This window comes from Aquarana catesbeiana, linkage group LG07 (assembly GCF_042186555.1).
Source record: "Aquarana catesbeiana isolate 2022-GZ linkage group LG07, ASM4218655v1, whole genome shotgun sequence".
Classification (NCBI taxonomy): Eukaryota; Metazoa; Chordata; class Amphibia; order Anura; family Ranidae; genus Aquarana; species Aquarana catesbeiana.
Window position 1 is genome coordinate 216,417,777 of NC_133330.1, and position 26,718 is coordinate 216,444,494.

Sequence of the window (26,718 nt, forward strand, 5' to 3'; positions counted from 1 at the left end):
TATGTTTTCTATCTCTCGATATTAAGAGGGCATTTGACACAGTATCCTGGCAATATATGCAATATTCATTACAAAAATGGGGTTTTGGACCCCACTTTTTAACATGGATCAAAGCATTATATAATAAACCCAAAGCCTATATAAAATATGCTGGATACAAATCTGAAGCCTTTAATATCGAAAGAGGTACCCGACAGGGTTGCCCATTATCTCCCTTATTATTTGCCCTTATACTCGAACCCATGGCCCAATACATCAGAACAAACCAAACTATAACTGGCATTGAAGTAGGAGGTATTACACACAAATTATGTATATTTGCAGACGATATATTACTTTTTCTATCATCACCACAGGTCTCTGGTCCTAACTTAATACCAGCTCTTGATGGATTTGCAGCCCTATCCGGCCTTATGATTAATCCTAAGAAATGCCTAGTGCTTAATATTTCACTCACAAACATGGAATTGATCCCGGCTAGGGCTGCACTCCCATTCACATGGGCAGAAAAATCAATCCCATATCTTGGAATTCATTTAACAGCATCTCATTCTGACTTATTCTCAACCAATTATCCTCCTGTATTAAGACAGATCACAAATCTAATGAAACAATGGTCGCAACTTCCTTTATCCTGGATAGGGAAGATTAATGCAATCAAAATGACTATTCTACCCAAATTGCTTTATCTATTCAGAGTCCTCCCTATTCCAATTCCTTCCTATTTTTTGAGAATAGTACAAAAAAGAGCAACTTTGTTTATATGGGGCTCTTCTAAACCACGTATACCTATACACACACTACATCTTCCCAAAAATAAAGGAGGCCTGGGATACCCTAATTTTACTAACTACTACAGAGCAGCACATTTGGCCAGTCTGTCCAAATACCATGCAAAACAGGAAATCCCATTATGGGTATTTATAGAGGCTTCAGAAAATGACCCTCTATTAATATCAAATTTATTATGGCTTGATCCTAAAGACCGCTTTAAAATTCATAATCCCATAACTAAACACTTCTTATCTCTCTGGGATAAACTAAAAACCGAATATCAGTTACAATCTCCACACAATCCTCTCCTTTCTTTTATCAGAAATCCGGCCTTTTATCTGGCATGGATCTACCCAAATTCTTTTAGCCCGGGTTCACACTTATGCGAATTAGATGCGGCTTACACCGCATCTAATTCGCAGGACATTTTAAAATACATTCATATGAATGTATCTGGTTCACATATGTGCGTTGCATTCGCACTGCGCATTGCACAAAAAACGTGTGCGTTTTTTGGGCATTGCGGTGCGAACTACAAGCCTATTATCTCCTATGGGAACGCATCTGATTCGCAGATGCATTGCGTTCTGAACAAGGATTTTCTCTTTCTCCTCACTACACCTCCCCCTCTCCCCCCCCCCCTCCCTCCCCCTCTCCCTGCTCTCTAATCCTGAGCAAAAACGCAATGAATCCATTGAACAGGAGATTGTTATCTCCCCAGTGAAACCTGAGCTTCAATTCGCACCGCACATGTGTGAAACTAGGCTTAAAGCTTGGACAACATCAGGCATTCAGACACTAAAATGACTTCATAGCATCTAAATCATTCCTTTCATTCCCATCGCTTAGAGAAAAATATGATCTACCAAACTCTGAGATATTTAGATATCTCCAAATCAAAAATTTCTATACACCATTCCTAAAAGGGGGATACACCATTATCCCAAATATTCATTTTTGAATCAATCTGTACAAAAGATCCATTTGCTAAAGGTACAATTTCATCACTTTATAATCAATTATATGGAGTAGCAAATCTTAATAGACCCTCTTACGTTCAGAGGTGGGAGGAGGACCTGGGACGAACTTTAGAAGACACGGACTGGTCTAACATATGGCTCACATCTAAGTCATCTTCACCCAACATCTTAGCACTGGAGACAAATTATAAAGTCCTAACTCGCTGGTACCTTGTACCCGCTAGAGTGGCAAAATATTCACCTAATACCTCAGCTCTTTGTTTTCAAGGATGCCCAGAAATAGGCACATATTTACACATATGGTGGACGTGCCCAGTAATCCAAACCTTCTGGAAGGAAGTCTTCGCGATTGCATCTAAAATATTTTAAAAAATAATACAACCAGATCCATATTTAACCTTACTTAATCTAAAACCGGAATGGTTAACACTCTCTCAATTCAAACTTATGATCCAACTAATAACGGCTGCAAAACAAACAGTGGCCAAGGCATGGAAATCTCCTACATTGGTACTAGCAGAAACAATTCACAGAATGAATAATACAATGTCCCATGCTAAGATGGTAGCCATCGATCAAAATCAAATTCCAAAATTTGAAAAACTTTGGCATCCTTGGATAAAACAACAGTTCCTGTCAAACTTCAATGACTCTGTCCTGTTGCCATGGTAACAGATTAAATGACTTACAGAGACACCCATTCTAAGGCTTCAAAGAGAACTAAAAAGAATAATAAACTGACGAGCGGGACAACCTTGTGGACCATACCTCTACCTTTCAACCTTTTTTCTTCTTTCTCTTTCCTTTTCTCCACCTTACGATTAAAGCTCATTATCAGAATTTATTTGACCTATATACACTCTACTTGTAAACAATATGTATAGTAGGTATAAATCATTTAAATACCTACAAAAGTAACTAAGGAAATGATATATATCTTTAATTTAGGTTTACGTGAACCCAATGTTTAATATTTGAAATTTCATGATATTTACCTATATAAACCCTACTGTAAAACAATGAGCTTACTTTATAGATCCTTGTAAACTTACTTTATGTATCTTTATAACATTGCATACTCAATAAACGTCTTTTGACAAGGAAAAAAACAGGGACAGTACTTACATTCAATGTGAAGTGTGTTCCCTTGTGATGCTGGCTGGTCTGTTAGCTGAAATCCATGATCCTCTGCCACAGCTGTAATCTTCCAGTGTTGCAGGGGTTAATACGAGTGCTGGACCTGTGCCAAGCACTTATCAAGAGTGCCCTCTATGCCTGTCCCTACAATGTATATATCCTACATACTACAGCTTCCATTAGTGAAACATGATCTAAGAATGGAGGATGGGTGAATGAATTAAAGGTCCCTCTCCATTCATATAGCTCATTCCATTGATGGAAAATATAGTACAGCTTATATGAATGAAGGGGGGGGGGGGGCAGAAAGGGCGGGCATAGTTGGCACTCTTGATGAGTACCTGTAACAGATCCAAAGGTCCAGCATCGGTAAAAACCCCTGCAACATCCGAAGATTGCATATTGCAGAAGATCAGCTGCTTAAAAACTGAATATCACTTTAAGCTCTGAGAATAAATACATCAGCTCTAGTTAGCCGTGTATGTGTAGAGCATGGGTGCTCGAACTGTGGCCCTCCAGAGGTTGCGAATCTACAGATCCCATTATGCCTCTGCCTTTGGGAATCATGCTCGTAACAGTCTTGCAATGCCTCATGGGACTTGTAGTCCTGCAACAGCTGGAGGGCCACAGGTTGAACATCCATGGTGTAGATCATACATTGTCGCAGTGGAGGATGGAGGGAGAAACTTTGTGAACCTTGGTCAGAGTAGATCACAAGGAGCTTAGACATGCTATATCCTGCTGTTCCTATAAAATAAAATTATTTTGCATGGCTGCTATGAGCTAGTACGTTCCAAAATCCAGGTTAAATGGAAAAATGGGGGGGGGGGGGGGGGGAGTTGGGACTTTGCATGAGGAAAATGAGAGGCAATAAATGGAACAAATGCATATTTATTGTCATGGATTGTAGACATTGGAGATTGCAATAAATAATGTAAAAAAACATCTCATATATATACACATGACATTGATACACTGCACATATATACATTCACAGAAATTGAAGCAGCACATACGAATTGCCCCATGAAATGATAGACAACATCAAAGTGGTATAACATGATATGATAGTTTCAACAATATCCAGGTTAATTCAGTAAGTGCAAAGCACAACGTATGCCTAGAAAACAAAATATTTATTTCAGCTTTAAAAAATAGAAATCTGATTGATTGATATTGGTTACTGCACTGTTACCAATGATATTTACATTTCTTTACTAAGCCCTTAAGTAACAATCTGCTATTCTATGAGACTAAATAAAAGTGTGGTCCTTATTCATGGAAACATGAATAATAAAGTAGAAGGTATTGTTGACATCACGCAATCTGATTCACGTCTCATTTTCTAGGAGCATATTGGATAATGAATCTGGTCCTCTGAACAGTCATCCTGCTTTTATTTTGCTCCAGTTTTTATATTATAGTCTTCAAATCATAAGAATTTTCTTAACTTTATGTAGAGCAGTACATGCTTTGTAATGTAATAAAATGTGAAATTTAAAGGATAAGTTGACCTTTTAATAAAAAATAATAAATGCACATTTTTTTTGTAGGTAAAAAAATGTGAATGTAATATTTTTTGTTTTGGGGGACTGTAAAGCAGGGGTTTTCAAACTATGGCCCTCCAGTTGTTCAGGAACTACAATTCCCATCATGCCTAGTCATTTCTGTGAATGTCAGAGTTTTTCAATGCTTCATGGGATGTGTAGTTCTGCAACAGCTGGAGGGCCGTAGTTTAAGGATCCGAGCTGTAAAGCATTGCACCAGCAGCCAGCAGATTGCTGATGCCATGCAGGACTCCTGCAGACCTGATTTTCTCTGTTTGCTCGTACCTTGTACGGGCAAGCAGATACTCACTGACAGGAAGAACAAATGAACTACCACAGTGCTCAACAGCACCGTGGTAGTTAATTGAGAACTACAAGCTAACAGCCGCAAAGGCTGTCAGGACTTGTAATTTCCTATTCAAAGAATATTGTGAATGAGTGGCGCAGTTGGGTGGGCGGAACCCCGCATGACAATGTTATTTTCAAAGAGTGACAGGGGGCGACCGGAGAAGATGCCCACCCGCTGTCACTGGGGGCGGGGATGGCTGCAGCTGCTGGAACATGTTGCACGTTCTACCCTTAAAATAGGTGGAACATGTAACAAAGGGTGAACTTATCCTTTAAAAGAGCTGTCTGACTTAATTACTATACCTTGAAATTGTTATTAATTGTCCTTGATCTATACCCGAGCCGGGCACACCCTAATCATCCCTGTGCTCTGTTGGTGTTTTACACCTTTTGTTAGTGCTGACTGCCTGAAAAATGTCTGTCCTGTCCCTGTGTAACTCAGTCACCACCACTGGGGTCGGGTCCGGCCGGCAAAAACAGCTGTGCTGCGAGTGGGAGGTGATTGAGCAGGGAACTAGGATCACAGCCGCAGAGTAACCCAGCCGCATTTGCCGATGCAGCTTCTATAGTTCTGGCTGCAGGTCCCGCAGGCGCCGGCTTGGAGTGGTCTGCATCTGCACTTCCCCCTCCGGCCTCTCTCTCCCTTAGAAACAGCGGAGACTATCGGAGCCTGGAGAGCGGCAGATGAGTGGCTGCAGCCTGCTATATTGAGGTGAGTGAGACAGCACTGAGCAGGACACCTGGGCAGGCAATGGGCAAATGATGCACCAAAAAAAAAAAAAAAAAGCCAACCATTCCATATGAATCTTACCCTGACTTGTCAATATAAATATATATATATATATACTATATGTCTTTGGTATAAAAAAAAAAAAATCCCAAGTGTATATTAACCATTTCCCATATGCCCACAGCCTCAATATATGGCAAACGGAAGCAGTGCCAAATGTGGGTTAACGTACCTGTACGTCAGCCCACATTGGAGCAGTGGCGGACGGTGCTCAAAATTTTTAGGGAGGCGCAAGCAAACTGAAAAATTTTTGAAAAAAAAACATCAATTGCAGCCACTGTGCCCATCAAACGCAGCCACTGTGCCCATCAAACGCAGCCACTGTGCCCATCAAATGCAGCCAATGTACCCATCAAATGCAGCCAATGTACCCATAAATTGCCGCCACTGTGCCATCAAATGCAGCTACTGTACCCATCAATTGCTGCCACTGTGCCCATCAATTGCTGCCACTGTGCCCATCAAGTGCTGCCACTGTGCCCATCAATTGTTGCCACTGTGCCCATCAATTGCCGCTTCTGTGCCCATCAATTGCTGCCAGTGTGCCCATCAATTGCTGCCAGTGTGCCCATCAATTGCCGCCAGTGTGCCCATCAATTGCTGACAGTGTGCACATCAATTGCTGACAGTGTGCACATCAATTGCTGACACTGTGCCCATCAATAAAAAAAATGTGCATTTATTATTTTTTGTTGCAGAAGCCTGGAAAGCATTGCGCCAGTGATCAGCAGATCACTGATGCCATGCAGGTCTCATGTACACTGTCGGTGTATCTGCTTACCCGTAAGGGTAAGCCAATACTCCCTGACAGCCTACTATTAAAGTTCATGTGCGTGTAAAGGCAGGCATCCCAATACTTTTAGTAATATAGTGTAAATATATATATACACGCACAGTGGTGTATTTAGGTTTTGTGCTGCCCTAGGCCTGACTGAGCTTGCGCACCCCCTAATTTAAATATGACCCACCCCTTCCTGTCAAGGCCACACCCCTTTCTTTTAAAGATCCGTCCTGTCATCTTCATTGGAGGAGGACAGAGAGGCATGCAGCATCTTTTCATTTGGTGGGTAAGGGGATATGTGCTGGTTGCTTTGGGAGGGGAGGATCAGACCCCTCCCAAAGCACCCAGCACATATCCCCTTACCCCCCCTCCCCTCATCCATGTGTGCATTTGTTATCTGCCCCCCCTAACAAGGCCCAGAGGATATCAGGTTAGGCACTTCCTAATGGCTCAGTTCCTGGGAACAGTAATGAATAATGGCCAACAGGCTATCTTACCAGACCCGGTGAAACCGCAACAGTGATCCCTCCGGCTGGATATTTGCTCACTCTGGGTTGCCCAGGCTGACTCTGGTCAGTAGTGTAGCATGTCTGTACCACGGCAGTGGCTTCATCTTTCTCCCCCTCTGGTGGTGCGGGTACAGCGTGGCTCTCTGGTGGTGCGGGTACAGCGTGGCTCTCTGGTGGTGCGGGTACAGCGTGGCTCTCTGGTGGTGCGGGTACAGCGTGGCTCTCTGGTGGTGCGGGTACAGCATGGCTCTCTGGTGGTGCGGGTACAGCGTGGCTCTCTGGTGGTGCGGGTACAGCGTGGCTCTCTGGTGGTGCGGGTACAGCGTGGCTCTCTGGTGGTGCGGGTACAGCGTGGCTCTCTGGTGGTGCGGGTACAGCGTGGCTCTCTGGTGGTGCGAGTACAGCGTGGCTCTCTGGTGGTGCGAGTACAGCGTGGCTCTCTGGTGGTGCGGGTACAGCGTGGCTCTTTGGTGGTGCGGGTACAGCGTGGCTCTTTGGTGGTGCAGGTACAGCGTGGCTCTTTGGTGGTGCAGGTACAGCGTGGCTCTTTGGTGGTGCGGGTACAGCGTGGCTCTTTGGTGGTGCGGGTACAGCGTGGCTCTTTGGTGGTGCGGGTACAGCGTGGCTCTCTGGTGGTGCGGGTACAGCGTGGCTCTCTGGTGGTGCGGGTACAGCGTGGCTCTCTGGTGGTGCGGGTACAGCGTGGCTCTCTGGTGGTGCGGGTACAGCGTGGCTCTTTGGTGGTGCGGGTACAGCGTGGCTCTCTGGTGGTGCGGGTACAGCGTGGCTCTTTGGTGGTGCAGGTACAGCGTGGCTCTTTGGTGGTGCGGGTACAGCGTGGCTCCCTCTTTGGCTTCCCCCAGCACAGTACTCTCTTTTTCTCCTCTAACACCCCCCCTCAGCAGAGTGCATGCTGGGGGCTGTAGCATGTCTGTGGGGGCTACTTTTCCCATGATGCCCCCCAGAGTCTTCTGATTGGCCCTCTGCTGTGGCCAATCATGGGGAGGAAAACAGCGGTCAGGAAGCTGGGCGACGGCGCAGGGAAACCAATTAGAGCCGCTCTCTCTTCTCCCTTAGGCTGACAGAAAGGGGAGGGGGGGCGAGCGGGGGAGTTCTCTGGCAAATGGAGCAGCAGATCTGTGACAGGGAGAGGAGAGATGCGGGTTGTCTGTGTATCTCCCCCGCTCGCCCCCCCTCCCCTGACAATCCGCATCTCTCCTCTCCCTGTCACAGATCTGCTGCTCCATTTGCCAGAGAACTCCCCCGCTCGCCCCCCCTCCCCTTTCTGTCAGCCGAAGGGAGAAGAGAGAGAGAGAGCGGCTCTAATTGGTTTCGCCGTGCCGCCGCCCAGCTTCCTCCCCGCTGTTTTCCTCAGAACAGACAGACAGAATCACAGCTTTACGGAGGGGCAGCTTGACGGCACCCGAGACGCCACTGTACTGCACTGCTAAGCTGTACCCCCTGCTGTGCGGGAGTCGGGAAGAGGGCGCCGCTGCCATTTTCGGGGGGGGGGGCGGCTTTCTGCCGCCCCCCCGCACAGTGCCGCCCTAGGCCTGGGCCTTGTTGGCCTAGGCCAAGACACAGCACTGTACACGCATGTGTGTTTGAGCTTTGGGGTGCACACCCTAATGCATAAGGCTGCGCACGCCTATGCCGAGCTGTATTTTTTCTTTATCATTAGCCTGAGTTCAACCAGTGTACTACTAACTTCAACCAATAGTAATTAAGGAAATTAACTATTAACAAGTGTTTTATCCTTTTACACTTAGCACCTATTTTGCAATGTCTGTTAAGGCTCTGTTCAGGCTAATGAGATTTCAGATGTGACTTGAGTCATAGAGAATTGCATGACAATAGAAGTCACTTTGTTTTCAATGGTTCCCGTTGCCAACAATGCAACTCAGCATGGCACGATTCTGAAAAAGGTTCCAGTACTAATTTGGTGTGATTCTAGCAATATTTTGGCCCATTAGAATATGCAAATTTCTTAAAAGTAGCATCCAAGTTGAACTGCATAGTCGCACTGAAAGTCAGTTTAAAATCAGATCACAGCAGTGTGAACCTAGCCTTAAAGTGGTTGTAAACCCACTTTGGAAAAAAAAACAAAAAACTAACACTTGCAAGACAAAGGCATAATGAGCTATGCACACTCACTGAAGCAAACGGCACGTACATGCCATTGCTTCAGTTAGCTTCAGTGCACATGTGCCGATGACGTTGGCACATGCAAATACAGGGGATATCTCCTAAACCATGCAGGTTTAGGAGATATCCTGGGTAGCTACAGGTAAGCCTTATTATAGGCTTACCTATAGCAAAAAGTGGTCTGTAAGGGTTTACAGCCACTTTAAGCTAGCCAGTACATGGATCAAAAGTCAGCTGGTTCAGCGGGGACCAGTCGAAATTCGATCCAAGTAGCAGGTTGATTAGCTTGTCAGATTTTCCTACATGCTATAGCCGCTAACAGTAACCAAACACTGTTCCCCTGGCCGAGAAGGCTCCCTACGCTCCCCCCTGCTGGCAGAACAAAATAGCGATGCACTGACTGTGTTAATGGGGGATTCCCATAGTGAAAAAAATTGAATCATCTATGGGCTGCTGTAGAGTGGTCGTTATAAATTCCTAACAGGTCTGAATTAAGATAAACAGCATATTTTTCTTTTAATAAAAAGCTGCATCTTTTATCATTAAGGGCTGGGTTACATCTATATGTTGCAGAACGCACCTATTAACGTGTGTCACTGCAACACATAGTCATTGACACATTGCGGTGCCATTCATTTTGAATAGCACCCCTGTGCACTAAGACATCGCACAAGCATTGCAATGTAAAGCACTGCATTGCATGGCAACGCATCATAGTGTGTTATGGCATCCATTTTGTGATATCCAACTTTTTGGTGCATTGGAAGCCCATTGATTTCATATGTCAGATTGTGACTTTGTAGCAAGTCATAAGATGAGAGGTTGCAGTACGGTGTAAGCTGAGTGAACACAGGACAGACACTAAAATTTACATGATTGTGTCATCTCTGAGCCAGCATTTTGGTCCACAAAGAAGATGGTGACCCTGGATCATGACTGAACAAAGATGGTTCCATCAATCTGGAGAAGGATGATGGCATCTGGGAGTATTGTGATCTCTTTGGAAGGAAATACACTTGCACATTAGGACATCAAATACGTCGCTTTTACAGGTGTTTGACTTTTTTATGCCTCCAAACACCCCTCTATGTTAGCCTATGTGTCCATGAAAATATAGGCGTTTGCGGGCGTTTAAAAGCAGGTGCGTTTAGAGACAGAAAAAAAACACACTACCAGCACATTCAGCAGAAGAGGGTTTTTTAGCGGAATAAACGCCAAACACGCAGAAACACACATTAACATTAACGAGTCTGGGCGCATTTGCACATTAATGCATTCTAATGGCCAGAATAACTTATTATTCTGGCCAATAGAATGCATTATTGCCAAATGCATGAACGGGCATTAACGTGCATTCAAAATGTGGCTTTAGGCATGTTTTTTCAGCTGCATTTTCCTCCCTTGGAGCATAGGTGTTCGGGGCAGAAAAAAGAAATATCCTCTGTGCATGAGGCCTTAAAGTTTAGTTAAAAAATACTTTAGTTGCATTACTTACCTGTAATGATGTCCCACGAAGTGAAGACTGCTAGATTCTGCAGAAATATTCACTGCAGGGCTGCCTATCTCTTTCCCTACACAGTCCCCTCCCCCCTTCAGTTAGAACAAACAATAAGGAACACATTAAACCCTTGATTGCCCCCTAGTGGTTAACCCCTTCACTGCTAGTGACATTTTTACAGTAATCAATGCATTTTTATAGCACTGATCGCTGTAAAAGTGCCAATGGTCCTAAAAATGTGTCAAAATTGTCTGACACGTCCGCCATAATGTCGCAGTCCTGATAAAAATCGCAGTGAGCCACCATTACTAATAAAAAAAAATTAACAATAAAAATGCCATAAAACTATGCCCTATTTTGTAGATGCTATAACTTTTGCGCAAACTAATCAATATACGCTGTGAATATTGCAATTTTTTTTTATTACTAAAAATATGTAGAATACATATCGGCCTAAACTGAGGAAAAAAATATTTTTTTTTATATATTTTTGGGGGATATTAATTATAGCAAAAAGTAAAAAATAATGCGTTTTTTTCAAAATCGTCACTCTTTTTTTGTTTATAGCGCAAAAAAGAAAAACTGCAGAGGCGATCAAATACCACCAAAAGAAAGCTCTATTTGTGGGAAAAAAAGGACGTCAATTTTGTTTGGATGCAACGTCGCATGACCGCGCAATTGTCAGTTAAAGCGATGCAGTGCCGAATCGCAAAAAAGTGCTCTGGTCAGGAAGGGGGTAAAATCTTCCGAGGCTGAAGCGGTTAATCCATTTTTAAAATATATCTTAGTAAATTCACTCACGATGTGGTTAAAAAAAAAAAATTATCTACAAAGAACGTGTGATATAAAAACACTGTTCTAAGGCTCTTGGCTTGTTAGCGTTTCGCATTTTGTAGCATTGTTGACTGTGTTACTGTTCAGTTTCCTTTTTAGATGTTTGCAGATGTTAGCCTTTTAAGGTTATGTAGTTTGAAAGTAACTAAACAGCCCAGTGCTGTTCAATTATACTCTTTCCAGGCATTCACAGTAAGAACCATAAATTCTATGGACGCTACATATCAGTCATGGCCTCAGAAACATGTGAATGTGTAGACTTCTCTCTTGGGATTTCCTGTCTGGTCATTCTTTAGCAGATGGTATTTCCTGGATCCTCACAATGTTCCAGATCCTTCATTTCAACCATAATTGGAAAGCGACACAAAAGTGGGTTGATTTACCAAGGCAATACTGGGAGCAATGCTATTTAAAAAAGCAGGACAACCAATCTTAAATCATTTTTCGGCAACTTAAAACGTTCAGGTTCACTAATGTTAATTTCTGATTATTTGCAATTCAATATTCAAACCTGTTATAAAATAAGACAGATTTTTTTTTGTTTAAAATCCTTCCACACTATTCACCACACAGAGATTATTACAAAATCATCAGTTTATTACAGGTTTAAAATACAACGTACTATGTGCAAATACAAAAAAGAAATGTCAGGCATTTAAATACTACGTAAAAAAAAAAAGTTTGTTTAATTGCACTGGTAAAAAAATAACTAAAACAATATAAAATTAAACAAAAAAGTATTTCAAATGATTCATTAAAAATCATCTGTCAACAGTTTGCGTTTAAAACAACACAGCTTTGTAATATCTGAGAAAAATAAGTTTCTCAAATGGAAAAAAAATTAATTGGACTTTACATTCAAGGACAGTTTTGTTTAGCAGTATTTCTAACCTGTTACCACTACTTAGGGCTGAGCTACACAGAGCGTTGTCTTGCTGCTAAAAGATTTTAGCACTTGCTGGTGGTCACTTAATTGAACTAGAGCTATAAAGAAGTTTTTTAGTAGCTCGGTTGTGCTATTAAAATCCCTAGTAGGTAAAGCCCATCTCCGAAGAAAGGAAGAATCCTTCTGTAGGCTGTGTTCCCTCCACGGTTCAAGGGTAAAATGCTCATTTAGGTCTAGGGTACCAAAAATAACAGTTTTACTTAGCCGCTTTTCCACTCCCCTGGCAGCCACTGCTCTCCACTACTACACTATGCTCCAACTTGTGGATTGTCCCTCAGTGTCCTCACATTCAGTAGATGTATATGGGCCCTGCATTGTACTTGATGACATCAGAGGACCTGTGACCATCGGAGTGTGGGGAAGAAGAGTCTGCAGAGACCGGTCTAGCAGTAGGGAGGGAGCCTACAGGAGAGGGGGGCTCAGTTAAGTGAAACTGCTATTACTGGTGCCTTAGACCTAAATGGGCCTTTAACCCCTGCAGTGAGGGGGTTTTTGTTTTCCCTGTAGCTCAGCTTTAATCATTAGAAGTTGAAATTGATAGATAAACACATGGAACAAATGGCTCCCTGTGGAGTAAATTAGCTGTAGCATCTTGTAACAATCAATTGCACAAACATTGCTCGAGATTGATTACTACTACATACTACTTGTTTAGCTTACGCCATAAAGAGACTTTTTTTTTCTACCTGTTTAGAGATCAATTTCTACTCTTTATGATTGAGAAATGGCAATTTTAATCTAACAAATTGAATGCCAACAAGTGGTATAATCTCTTAGTAGGAGGAGATGAAAGTGAATGTATAGTCAAAACTTTTTTATATATAGAGTAGATAAGCATTAGAACCCCTATCTATTTGTTATGCTGTCTGGTCCCCACAAGATACATTCTCCCTCTCTGTATATCCCGGTGACCATTGTCACTGAGACAGAAAGTAATGGGAAATACAAAATGTTACAGTTGTCACCAGAACAAGAGGTGAAGGGAAATCATTCCATAGTGACAGATGCTCTGGTGACAACTGTATAAGAGGGGACCTCCCATCACTTTGTAGAGATTTTCCCTAATATCCGTCCTCGGACAGAAAATTAAAGGAAACATCTTGAACAATCACAAGCAGTGAAAAATAAACTGACAGTGGTCTACTCAAAACTAAAAAAAAGTATTGGCCATACATATACTTTATATTAGAACTATAGGCAGAACTCATTTTTCATTTTGGATAGAGTAAGGGAGGGTTATAACCCATGTTGATTTATTTTTTGTCATCTGTGCTCCATTGGAGAGATTCATTTTCACTTCCTGTCCCATAGCCAAACAGGAAGTGAGAGGAAATTCCTGCAAATCCTCCCCCCAGGTCACCAGAACTAGTTTCCCCATTGGATTATTTCCTCTATTACTTTTCTGAGGACAACCCACAATTTGGCATTTTATTTTACTTTCAATTTCAATGATAAAGGACAAACAGAGAGGGTGAATCTCCCTAACGGGGGCACAGACAGCAATAGAGACCTGACAGATGTTCTAATCCCTCTCCACTCTATCCAAAACTAAAGAAAACAGTTTGCCTTTAGTTATACTTCAAAATGACTAGCTTAGCCCTCACTGTGGTGGTAGACAGTTACTACCCACTGCCAAGCTATCAGGGCACGTCTATGTTCCATATACAACAACAATTAATCAGTTTAGGTTAACTGGCATACCCTCTGTTGGTGTGGCTCTAGATGGTGCCAATAAATAAGTGCTATACAAGTGTATATACAAGTTGTGGCTGTACATCTATTTGATCTTGTGTCATATTAACAGTAAAACATTTGTAAAATAAACAAGAGTAAATGACAGTAAATGGCTGAATTAACATGAATCTAATTTCCAAGTAAACCCATGACAAGAGAAACATGAGGGCTGCCATTGGAGAAACTTCATATGAAAACACAAACTGCCTGGCTGTTATGCTGACGGGCTACCTTCAATGGCCTGGAACACGTATGCAGATCGTGGAAGTCAGACATTTTTATCAATCTATTTGTAGTGGGTCATTGACTGAAGTTTCAGTATGACAGCCAAGCAACTAACATTTCCAGGACGGGAGGTCAGCAATGGAAGCTTCCAAGTTCCTGTCATTACAGGTTTCCTAGTAGATGACCGAAAATCATTTTAATGATGTAACAAGCACCTAAAATACATCAACATTTGGACATTTACTAAAAGCAAAAGGTTTATAGCAAAGTAGACTTGATGTGGTCAGAAAATAAATCACATACAAGCTGAACATAGGAGAGGACGGTAGATCTACTTAATTGGTGTTTAATGCAAGCAACATGAGCTTTTTTATGACTCACACCACCCAAACTAATATTTGAGATTTGTCAGGTATTGTTGAGTTGAATCACACACTAATTTCTTATACATTTTAGGGATGGTGATGATGACATTCCCATGTTTGTTCACCTGTCACCCTCATTTTGTTTCATTTTGTTTCATTTTGTCTTAGTTTCACAGTTTTAATGTCTTTACTGTACATACGATAGAGCAGTGAGATACTGTCTGAAGACTCATGGTGGGGTGTAGATGAGAATTTTAGTAAAGAGATCTCTCCTTTGGAACCCTTAGGTATAGGAATGAACTTCAGCTGCCTCTGTTTACAGCTGAAATAATATATTTTTTTTGGTGTACTTAAAATTAAAACTCTAGCCAATTTTCCAATAAAAATTGGATAGAGTAGGGAGTGACTGGAACCTCTGTCTGGACTTTTTTCTATCTGTGCTCCCATTGGAGTGGCTTTTCCCAACATCCTGTCCTATTATACATATATTATACATAGGAAGTAGTCGTAAAATCTCCCCAACAGACACGACAATACCAACTCAAATAACACTCTTATCCATCCCTACTCTATCCAATACTAACAATCTTGGCTCAGTTTTTACTTTATTGAGGAAATGTTTTGGCTCTTCATAACACCCGTTAAGGGAAATCTTGCACAAACTGTGTATCTTAGTCTGCAGAGCTTATCTTTAATATTGTACACATATCAAAGCCATAATTAATTATATATCTATTCTAAATTATTACATAGCCTGTAATGACATAAACTTCACTATATTTAGTACAATAGTTCAAAATACTTTAACAGGATCAGCTTATTTTGAAGGATGAGTGACCTTTTAAACAAGGTGCACTTACTGTATTTTTTCCCCAGATGCCCACTTACCTGGCAAATGTGCTCACAACCTCTGCCCTCATTTACGTTCTAGAACTAATCCTTGGTGCTGGGCTGGCTCTGAATGCACAGTAGATTTGCATAAGGTTCTATGGGAATGTCTCCTAAATGCAGGAGATGCTTGGAAGATGATACCATCAAACCAATTGGAAATCTACAGCATGTGTGCAGCCAGCACCAAGGATTGGTACTAGAATGTAAACAAAGCGTGTAGGTCAAGGGTATCCTTGCAAGATAAGTGTGCATCTGGAGAGGTGGGAAAAATAAACGTTATTTGAAAATGTATTTATCCTTTAAGATCAGTATTGCATTATTGGGGTATTGCGTGTTTTGGGAGTGGGAAATAAATATATAGATATACAGTATATCTATATATATATTGAGGGAATGCTGCAGTCTTTTTTACAAAGCACCCATAAGTACGGAGCTATATAGCTAAATAAGCTTCTAGTACACTAGGAGCAGGAGACCAATTGGCACACCACAGGGAAATGTGATTAGGGCACGCATGTATACCATCCCAGACATTTATATGTTTGCAAAGGTCAGAAAGGGCTACCGTTACCACTTCTGCCACCACTTACCCCTAACCTCCCCAGTGACAAAGAATGCAACAAAATCCTACTTTACGTCTTAACATTTCCCCTTTCTATTCCAAAAAAATGTAATTCATGATATGTCCACTTTAAGGAAAAACAACAAAGGTCCCTTATGGTAACTTTCTGTGATGGAAAATAATTTTTGCTTTTCATTAGATTATTGTACAGATAATGCTATTTTATCAGTTCATAAAATTATGATATAGTGGTGCTGTTTTATATAAATTTCAGTCATCGACTAGTAAAAGGGATGTCCAGTTAAGTCCCAGGGTTTAGGTTTTTTTTTTTACTTAATTTTTTCAGAACTTATGTTTTTTATATGCAATAGGGTAAAGTGGAAATACACAGCAACCCCTATTAAATAATCAGATTTAATTTTTCACTATTCTGATGTCAGTAAACTGAACTTATATAGGCTACTATAGGTTCTGTAATTTGTACAACCTAAAGTGCGGGTCTAAACTATCTAATCTTAAATCTGTTCCCACCCCAATTCTAACTAGCCTGTAGAGGAAAGATATATACTTACCTACTCCCTGGGCACTCTGCTCCAGTCACTGCTCCCAGTGCCGGTTTCAGGGTAGAGGAGGGACAGCCGATAAACGATGACCCATAGTAAACCCATCCAGGCATTTCAGCCTTGGTCAGCAATCTCTCCGCTTCACTGAAGCCGGCTGCTGGGAAGATCAGGTGACCAGACTGGAGCACCCAGGGAATTGGTAAGTATACACATCTTTCCTCTACAGGCTAATTAGTATAGGACTTAGAATGGGGGTGGGAGCAGGTTTAAGATTAGGTTTTGACCAGACTTATGTCTGATCTGGGTGTATGCCTTCAGAACTGAAATTAGACAAGCATAAACTAGACTTTTTCAGGGTTAGAGAATTCATGTTGACTCAAACTTTTAGAACATATTTTGAGGGAGATGAGAGTATAGAAGTTTGTAGAATAAATCAAGTGCCCAGAATGTCTCTTCTAGAGAAAGTTTAATAACTAAGTGTCCTATGCACTTCCAGTAAGTGTTATTAGATTGCATGGTAGCACTGCAAGCACAGGTAAAGATCCACTTCATTAAAATATGTTTCAGTGAAATTCACATCCTTCCAGGCAAGACTAGTGTTCCACAAGCAGCTGTCTAGTTTATGCAGCTTGTTTACTCCTTATTTTCCATTTCAGTCAAGTGCTTTGCATCTCCATTCAGAACTAATGCTACTTGTCTGGACTTTGCATGTCCTTAGCATTTTCCAGAGGGTAAGGAGATATTCCATTAGGCGGCCATGCCCACTTACAGCAGCTTATCAAACCCACGTCTGCTGTCCATGTGTTAGGAGGAGGAAGTCATATTGCCAGAGGACATTAGGGTCACTGGGTAGTCCACCTCATCCTTTTGTGGGTGAGAAGAATTGTCTGACCTGCTTCGGCTGAACTCCATTCCTGTGATAATTGGCCTTTTAACTTTTGCCCCTGCGTTCAGAATGGAGCCATGGCAACACACTGCCATTTTTAGGAAGGCACGTCTCATCTCCCTGTTGGTCAGGGTGTAAATGATGGGATTTGTGGCAGAGTTAAGAACTGCAAGGGACAAAAAGTATTCAGCCTTAAAGAGAACCTCACAAGCTCTAACTTCACAGCCAAAATCCAACAAGAGGAAAATAAAGAGTGGTGACCAACATAAAATGAAGACACTTAAGACAATAATAACTGTTTTAAGCAATGCCATGGACTTCTCTGAACTCCTGCTTGTTCTGGCGCAGTTTTTCCTAAATGTCAGACTTCTGCTTCGTGTTCTTACCAAGAAGTAGATCCTGGCGTATAGAACGACAATAGCCATCAATAATATGCAGAAAATGGTGGTACAGAAGAGAATATAATGTTTATGATACAAGGGAAGAACTGTGGAGCAATTTTTCAATTCGTTCAAGCAGTTCCAGCCCATAATTGGTAGACCTCCGAGGAATAAAGACACAAGCCAACAACCACTAATCAGAAGGAAGGACCTTGAGCTTTTGCTACCATTGTGCAACTTCATCTTCAACATGGTGATGTAGCGCTCAATAGCAATTGCCAAGAGACTGAAGACCGAAGCAGAGAGAGCAACAAACATACTTCCTTCCCGTATAAACCATTGATATCGTGTCAACTTGAACGTATTTGAACCAGAAAGTAGAATGTTGGTGGTGTAAGCAGCTCCAGCTAATAAATCCGAAAGTGCCAAGTTGCCAATAAAGTAATACATTGGACGATGGAACTTCTTGGTTCGCCAGATGGTTAGGAGTACAAGAATGTTCTCCAATATAATGAAGCAGCAGATAATTATAAATATAATAGAGCTTGACTTCAGACCATTCTTGGTAGAATGCTTGTACTTCCCTGTATAATTATAATGCTCTATAATAATACTGGCTTCAAAAGTGTCGTTATGAGCCATCATTTTGGCAGTTGCAGTTGGTGTAGTTCCTTGAAATCAACACTAGATGTCAGATGTGGTGTTCAAATGAAGCTCCAGTAGCTGAGATTCCTGCTCCGGTATATATGACTATACTTGCATTCCTAAAACCACATAATTACATATTGGTTAGATCATTCTCATTTTGTTCATGCAGTAAGAATGTATTTTGCAGCTTTAGCATTTGCAATATTATATTAAAAAAACTATTATGGATTCTCTAAAGCTTAAATCAAATAAACATCTATTTTATTACACTTTTTTGTTTTGCTTCTGTAATGCATTTCATTCACATTACCTGGCTACCAAAAACAAAACAAAACTGTAACTATATCCAACATACAATCTGGGGCTCATACCTAAAGCAGCCATACATGTTACAATATGATTGTACAATCACTTAGATTTACTAACAATTAGGTAGTGTGAACTCCTACCTGAATGAATATAAGGTAAATAGATTGTTTAGATATAGAAATTGAAGGAGAATTTACAGGGTTTGTAGAATGTATGCCCAGCCAGTGTCTGTGTGTCTATAGCAATACGTCAGATTGTACAAGGTGCATATCTAACAGATTTCTTCATCCACGCTCAACAGAATGGATGGACCAATCTCCTGCTGGCAGAACACCCAAACTGTGCCTGCATCTAACTGGATGCAGGCGCTGGTTGGCCAACTATCTTCTGCCTGGCTCCTTCGATTTTCCGATCCAATAATGTAAGATGGGAAGGTGCCAAAAGGACCATCCACGGATCGAATTTGGCTTCATCAGGAACTGGTCAAAATTCACAGTCTATGACCAGCTTAAATTAGACAAAGGCTGACTAGATCCTAGAGTCAACACATACAGTCCAATTTTTTACAATATTCCTAAAGTGGAACTAAATATGCCAATACATACCTCCCTTCCATTAATGCAACGTCCGAGAGAACCCACTCTAGTGCCAATATCTTCATCTGTTCTTCTTTCCGATTCAGATTCTTCAGCCATCCTGATTGGCTGGGCTGGGATGACCCTCACATACACACAAGAGTTATAGTAGAATTCCAGAATAAACCTAACTGGTCTTAGTACCTCCGACAAACACCTATGCAGACTTACCTGTGTAAGAAAGATGTAATGTAGTTACTAATTTTTAGCCCGCTCTGGTCCGGTCAGCGGCAGCTGCAGGGGAGAGGAAGGACTGCCAACAATGGATGGACCATGGGAGCCTATGGGTGATGTCACCACTCCAAGGCATCCCCCCATCTCCCCTGCAGCTGCCGCTGGCTGACAGGTGATTACATGACTGGAGCCAGCTGAAAATAAGTAACTATATACATTACATCTTTCTTACGTAAATTAGCATAGGTGTTAGGGAAGGGGGGGGGGGCATTTTTAAGACTAGTTAGGTTTATTCTGGAAGTCTACTTTAATTCATTCCAGCACCAAGGAATGCTGAGACTGTGTACGCTGGGATACCACCAGTATTTGGGTCTCCTTGAACAAATGCATTACACTGGTAATATAGAAATGCATTCCTGCAGAATCTAGTGGCTTTTGGATGTATTATAATCCTATAGATAGTATGGGAGAGATTTACTAAAACTGGTGCACACAGAATCTGGTGCAGCTCTGCTTAGTAACCAATCAGCTTCTAGATTTTATTGCCAAAGCTTAATGGAACAAGCTGAAGTTAGAAGCTGATTGGTTACTACGTATAACTGCACCAGATTCTGTGTGCACCAATTTTAATAACTCTCCCCCAATGTCTGTAATATGTAGATGTAACCATAAGCTTTTATGCAGTTAGTTTATAATAACTGTACATTGATACAGGTGGCATTGCAATACCTGCAGAAATGCCCAGCACTGTTATTAATCAATGTGAATCTCCTCTGACTGCAGGTGATACAAAACCACCTGCATCCATCAGGAAAGGTGATGGCTTCTGTAAACTCTTCTGATGAGCTGGGGAGCTTCCCCTGCAGTGTCACTTGGCTCAGTAGATGTAGAGGAAGCGTGTGAAGTAAGGCTGATTTTGCGCAAGTAGAGCGGTAAAGCTTGGCTAACAGCATATTGTGAGCTGGAAGAAAGGAAATGAAGCCAGCAAGAACTAGAACTGAAATAGTACAATTTGTTCCGAATCCAGAGGACACATACTGGAAGTGTCCGAGAGGCACAGACTCCTGAATATGTTTTTACCTTTAGCATACCTGATCTGCATGGCATTATTATAGCAGGAGCTTTATTTTCTGCTAGTACATTCTCATGGTGGGTAACTCACTCTCCATCTCAGCCATGCATAAACATCTTGTATTTATTTCATAGAGTACAAAGCGTTCTGTGATTGGAGGAGGGGAGATCATGCCATTCATCTGCCCCTCCTCTTATCACATAATGCCTTGCCATCTCTCTCTATCACTGTAAATCTATGCATTTCTAGTGAATCGCTTTAAAGGGAATTTGTGCTTTGTCCATACACATTAAATCCACAGGTTTTGTTCCCTCCTTATACTTACCTTTGCTTCATTCTCACACCTTTCAGAGCAACTTATAAAGAGCTTCTTCTTTTTGCGGCATAACACTAATCACTGCAGACCAAGAGGGAGATTTACTAAAACTGGTGCACACAGAATCTGGTGCAGCTGTGCATAGTAACGAATCAGCTTCCAACTTCAGCTTGTTCAAAGAAGCTTTGACAATTAGGATAGCAAGAAATGCCGGAAACTCGATTGCTTCTTCTTAAATCTTTATTGAGCACTAACAGCAGTGCAACATCTAAAGTGCTAACATTTTCGGGCCAGAGCCTTCCTCATAACATGCTATGAAGAAGGCTCTGGCCGAAACATGTTAGCACTTTAGATGTCACACTGCTGTTAGTGCTCAATAAAGATTTAAGAAGAAGCAATCGAGTTGCTGGCATTTCTTGCCAGCCAGAGGAAGGCTCTGGCCGAAACATGTTAGCACTTTAGATGTCGCACTGCTGTTAGTGCTCAATAAAGATTTAAGAAAAAGCAATCGAGTTTCCGGCACTTCTTATTTTGATGTTGATGGGACACAACAAGCCTGAGCACTGTTATTTAGCTCATCATTCTACAATCATGCGGTAGAGCTTGGGAGAATTTTGGTCTACATTTTGACAATTAGGGTGTGTTCACACTGAATGTGGGTTTAAAATTGTGCGAGTTCAGTTAAACTCGCACGATTTCAAACCCACATTTCAGTGCAAGTTCGGGGGGGGTGATTTGAAAGACATCTGTGCGGGTTCATGCACAGATATCTATTGAAATTGTCCCCGAAGTCGCAAAAAAAAAGTAGTGCGGGAACTACATTTGGAAATCAGCAACTCAGAGAGTGCCGTTGACAGCAATAGGCTGCGATTTAGCATGTGATTTGACATGTCAAATCACGCCAATGTGAATGGGGGCTAAAACCTAGAAGCTGATTGGTTACTATGCACAGTTGCACCAGATTCTGTGTGTGCCAGTTTTAGTAAATCTCCCCCCATGTGTCTGATGTGGAGTCCAGAGGTACACTGGGGTACTGTACAGAATTCGTATTTGTGAGTAAATTAAAAAAAAATGCATGCAATCACTATGCTGCGATGTTAGTGACTGGCGTAGGATGGAGGCTAGAGCCAGGGACTCTATAGGGATTTTATACATTTTGCATATTGTATTTCTTTGATATTAGAGCCAAGTAAGGCAGGGGTGGTCCCCTTGCACTAAGCCTAGTACTACGTAATGTAAACCAGGTGACCATGTGCACATTGTATATGTCAGGTTACACCGTGCATTGTTACAGACCAAGACGGTGGAAATGAAGAATTTTTCAGAACTCAGACTAGTACCTAATGTCAAAAACCATCATGTAATGATTCTTTTTGGGATTGTTAACCATTTCCCCAAAATATCTGCCTTGCATACAACAGCAATCAATCAGCAATTACTGAGTCAAATGACTCCTACATAAATAAATCACGCGCAGTGGTGTATTTACATTACATAGTAATGACTGTGCAAAGGTATCAGCTAATGTTTAGCTGGGGTCTCTTGTAAATCAATGTCATGCTGACTTTCCATAGGGATAGCAGCTGTTAAAGGACAAATGCCAGGGTTGTGGATAATGTAAGTATATCTTGAAAAGCAAATCAAGTGAAATTCATCAATATACGGGGTCGGCGTTCTCATGAGGGTGAACAGAGAGTTAGAACAGATTAGGGACAATAAGGGGTATTTAACAAGCAGGGTGGGCTACGGCTATGCATGGAGTACAATGCTTGAGTAGGCTGTGTTCTCCGTCTAGGTCTTTTTTTGTCATTTCTTTGATGTGCAAAAAAAAATAAAAATTTCTATATGAGTAAGGTACCAAGACATCCTTTTTTTGGTACAAAGCATTTTAGTGTTGACATGACAATCAGGCAGTGTACAAAAGTAAAAGATTACAAGTAATCCCAGGACTTAACCAAGAGTTACGACCCCAGTTTGCTGACACACACACAGTATTGTTCATATTAAATGATCTGATCGTAAATTATGAAGATTTAAGAGCGTCCATCACTCACTGTGCTCAGTCAAAAACTGAAATCAATCATTTCTTTTTCAGATTTGGAAACAGATCCAGAATGAAGCATCTGCCTGTCCTCAAACAATATTTATGGCATAGAACTCTAAACTTCTCCCCAGTTCAGCTGTTGAATGAGACACCAAAAAAATGGCGATTGGTTGCAAATATGTCGGAAGAACTCTTTTTGTTAAAATGATTGCTAAACACCTATTATCAAACACAGCCTGCTACTATCAATAATCAGATTGGTGGCTTTGTCTGTTGTGATTGGGGTGTATACAGTCAGGCTAACCCATGAAGACCTCCAGATGACTTCTGGAAGTCAAAGGGTTCCTATAGCTGGCTTGAATAGGTGGAAAGTTTGAGTTGATTAATTAGGACTTAAGGCTAGAGGAGGCATTAGCCAAAATGCAAATCAATGCACCCTGCACCTTGTAAAGGAATGTAGTATGTGATATTTACATATGGGGACAGTAGAGCAGGTGTGTATACTGAGCTCCGCTTCAGCTTAAGGCTATTCTTTTTGCTACTTAACTGGTTGCTGACCGTTATCTCACTATCATCACACTGATTTCTGCATTCTGCAAATGCCGTGGCTCCCTGTATGTATAAGTTAACAAAAGGGACATTAATTTAGCAATGCAAATAAATTAGCTATTACCCCTTTATAGGAAAGTTTGGCTGATCATACACAACTTCATGGGAGCAAGCAATCCAACTGACCATGGAGAAAAGGGGATTAAGCTTTTACAGCATGTGCACTACCTATGCCTATGGGAATAATATGGGGGGGGGGGGGGGGGGGCTGTGCAGGTCCTGGCGGGGTCTTGCTTATTGAGTCCCAACTCACATCTGAGCGGTTTGAAGCGCGTTTGCAGGAGTACTTCAATGCTTGACACCAGACTTCTACATTATTTGTGCAATTCCAGCCTAACACCCATCTCCTTCCTATTGTAACTTGTCTTCCTTTGGATAAATCAAAAGGCTCAAGCCTGCAAACACTTGGAAAAACATGTGCTAAATTGCAGGAAAAAAATCACATGAAAACGCTCACATTTAAGTGTAAATCTAGGCTAAGACATCTGTCTGACTATGGGCACTCTTAGCGTAAGAAAACAAAAATTGCCCGTGAGAATCGGGCAAGGGTCGGGTCATGCAGGGCTAGAGGGCAACAATACGCTTCTTATTGGACACAGAACATTTCCAACTTGCTGGAAAATCTCTGCTGCTGGGTGTTTAAAGAAAAGGAAAGGACGAGTTGAGGTGTCTTATGGCCATAAAGTAGTCTGCGTGGGTTTCCAGGATAAGCATATTTCACCCATCAAGCATTGTTTGTACAAATGTACAAACAACTGTATACAGATGAAAAGGATTTATATTGTATTATCATTTGTAATTTTTCATCATCAGATTGTGAAACCAATTTTCTCTGCAAATAAAATTAATATAGTGGTAACCTACTTTAGCACAGTCCTTGTCAAACTTTTTACCCCAAGGGAACCTTTCAAGTAGTTTTCAAGTCTGGGTGGCCAGAGGGAAGAATGCCCCTTACATTGATGGTCAGTGAGAAGAATGTTCCTTACATTGGTCGTCAGTGGCAAAAATACCTGCTACATCAGTGGTCAGTAAGAAGAATGTTCCTTAGATTGGTGGTCAGTGGCAAAAATACCTGCTACATTAGTGGTCAGTGAGAAGAATGTCCCTTACATTGGTGGTCAGTGGGAGGAATGCAAAAATACCTGCTACATTAGTGAGAAGAATGTCCCTTACATTGGTGGTCAGTGGGAGGAATGCTCCTTACATTGGTAGTCAGTGAGAAGAATGCCCCTTACATTGGTAGTCAGTGAGAAGAATGTCCCTTACATTGGTGGTCAGTGGGAGGAATGCAAAAATACCTGCTACATTAGTGAGAAGAATGTCCCTTACATTGGTGGTCAGTGGGAGGAATGCTCCTTACATTGGTAGTCAGTGAGAAGAATGCCCCTTACATTGGTAGTCAGTGGGAATCGTGACTCTTAAATTGGTGGCCAGTGGGAAGAATGCCCCTTACATTGGTGGTTAGTGGTAAGAATGCCTCTTACATTGGTAGTCATTGGCAAGAATGCCCTTTAAATTGGTGGTCAGTGACAAGAATGCCCCTTACATTGGTGGTCATTGGCAAGAATGCCCCTTAAGCTGGTGGCCAGTGGGAAGAATGCCCCTTACATTGGTGGTTAGTGGCAAGAATGCCCCTTACATTGGTGGTCAGTGGCAAGAATGTCCCTTACATTGGTCGTCATTTGCAAGGATGCCCTTTACATTGTTAGTCATTTGCAAGGATGCCCTTTACATTGGTGGTCAGTGACAAGAATGTCCCTTACTTTAGTAGTCAGTGGTATGAATGTCACTGGCTCTGCCAAGTGGCGACGAACCGGGAACTATGCAAGCACTATCTGATGGAAAGTCAATCAGCCACAGATAAAGGAACCCCTAATAACCTCTGGAGGAACCCTATGTTTCCACAGAACCCCAGATAAGACTTGCAGCTTTAGCCGCATAGTTTCTTTGTAAAGAGAATCTTTTTACCGCAGAAAGAATCTCTGGTGCAAGGAGTTTCGGACACCAAAACTGAGATGTTGCGACCAGTTAAACATCAATAAGCATCACCAAACTCCAGTATAGTCTATTTCTTAGGAACAATGTTCTATGATGAGATGCATATATTGTAGTCACCGCATTGTAAGTCCTTACCTTGGAGCAAGAATTGCAGACTCCTTGTGATCACACAGCTGGGACAGAACAAACTCCACTTTCCTTTTGTCCAGTAACTGACATCTAAATAGCCCATGGAGCACTTACACCATTGCAGGAATCACAGATGCTTTCTTCCCTTGTAGATCCAGCATTCCTTCTTCTCTGGGTCCTCAACACTTTCCAGGGAGTCTACTCATGTAGTTCACTTTCAATGTCAGTCCGGTGTTGCTTGTCCTCCCCAGCAAGCAATACTAGAGAGTAGAAGATGTGTGAGCTGAGAAATGTGAGTCACAGCCCCGCCCCCCCAGCCCTCCTCTCCTCTCAGCTTCTATGTACCCTCTCATACAGGTCAATGGGATTCCCCCTCTCAGCAGAAACACTGCATTGTTTTGCATGGGTGAGAGCACCACAAATTAGAGTAAATAATCCACTAGTTTCAAGATCTAAATCACAATTAGAAAATCACAAATTAAAGTAGAACTAAGGCTGCATTCACACCAAAGCAAAACAAAAAAAAAAACAATACATTGTGTAATGCTGGCCATACACTATACGAAAAATTGTCCAAAATTCGTCCGTTTAGACAGTCTGTTCCCTTTTTGGCCAGTTAATGGCCACAAAATCGATAATTGTTGGGATGTTTTTGAGCCGAAAAAACGAAGGACAAGTTTGGAAATTTTCTGCCGAACGAACGATAAATTGAAAGGTTAATGTGTTTCCCATCCGAACTGTATGCACTAGGTATATGTAAAAAAACTAACAAAAAACGCATTCATTTATGTCCACTGAAAAAATTATCGGTCATTACATGATGGCACTATCGTTTGCGCTCACAGCCGAATGTTCATTTTTCGAAAATTGATTCGCCCGATTTTTCGTA

General features: G+C 41.7%; 1 protein-coding gene across 1 annotated transcript; it reads right to left on the minus strand.

Annotated features, from left to right (window-relative positions):
- Positions 1-11,919: 11,919 nt before the first annotated feature.
- Positions 11,920-26,121, minus strand: S1PR1 (sphingosine-1-phosphate receptor 1). Its single transcript, XM_073593020.1, has 2 exons — positions 25,836-26,121; positions 11,920-18,659 (listed from the first exon to the last, which is right to left on the minus strand). Exon 2 carries the CDS (start codon positions 18,538-18,540, stop codon positions 17,434-17,436), a length of 1,107 nt encoding a protein of 368 aa, XP_073449121.1. The 5' UTR covers positions 18,541-18,659; positions 25,836-26,121; the 3' UTR covers positions 11,920-17,433.
- Positions 26,122-26,718: the final 597 nt, after the last annotated feature.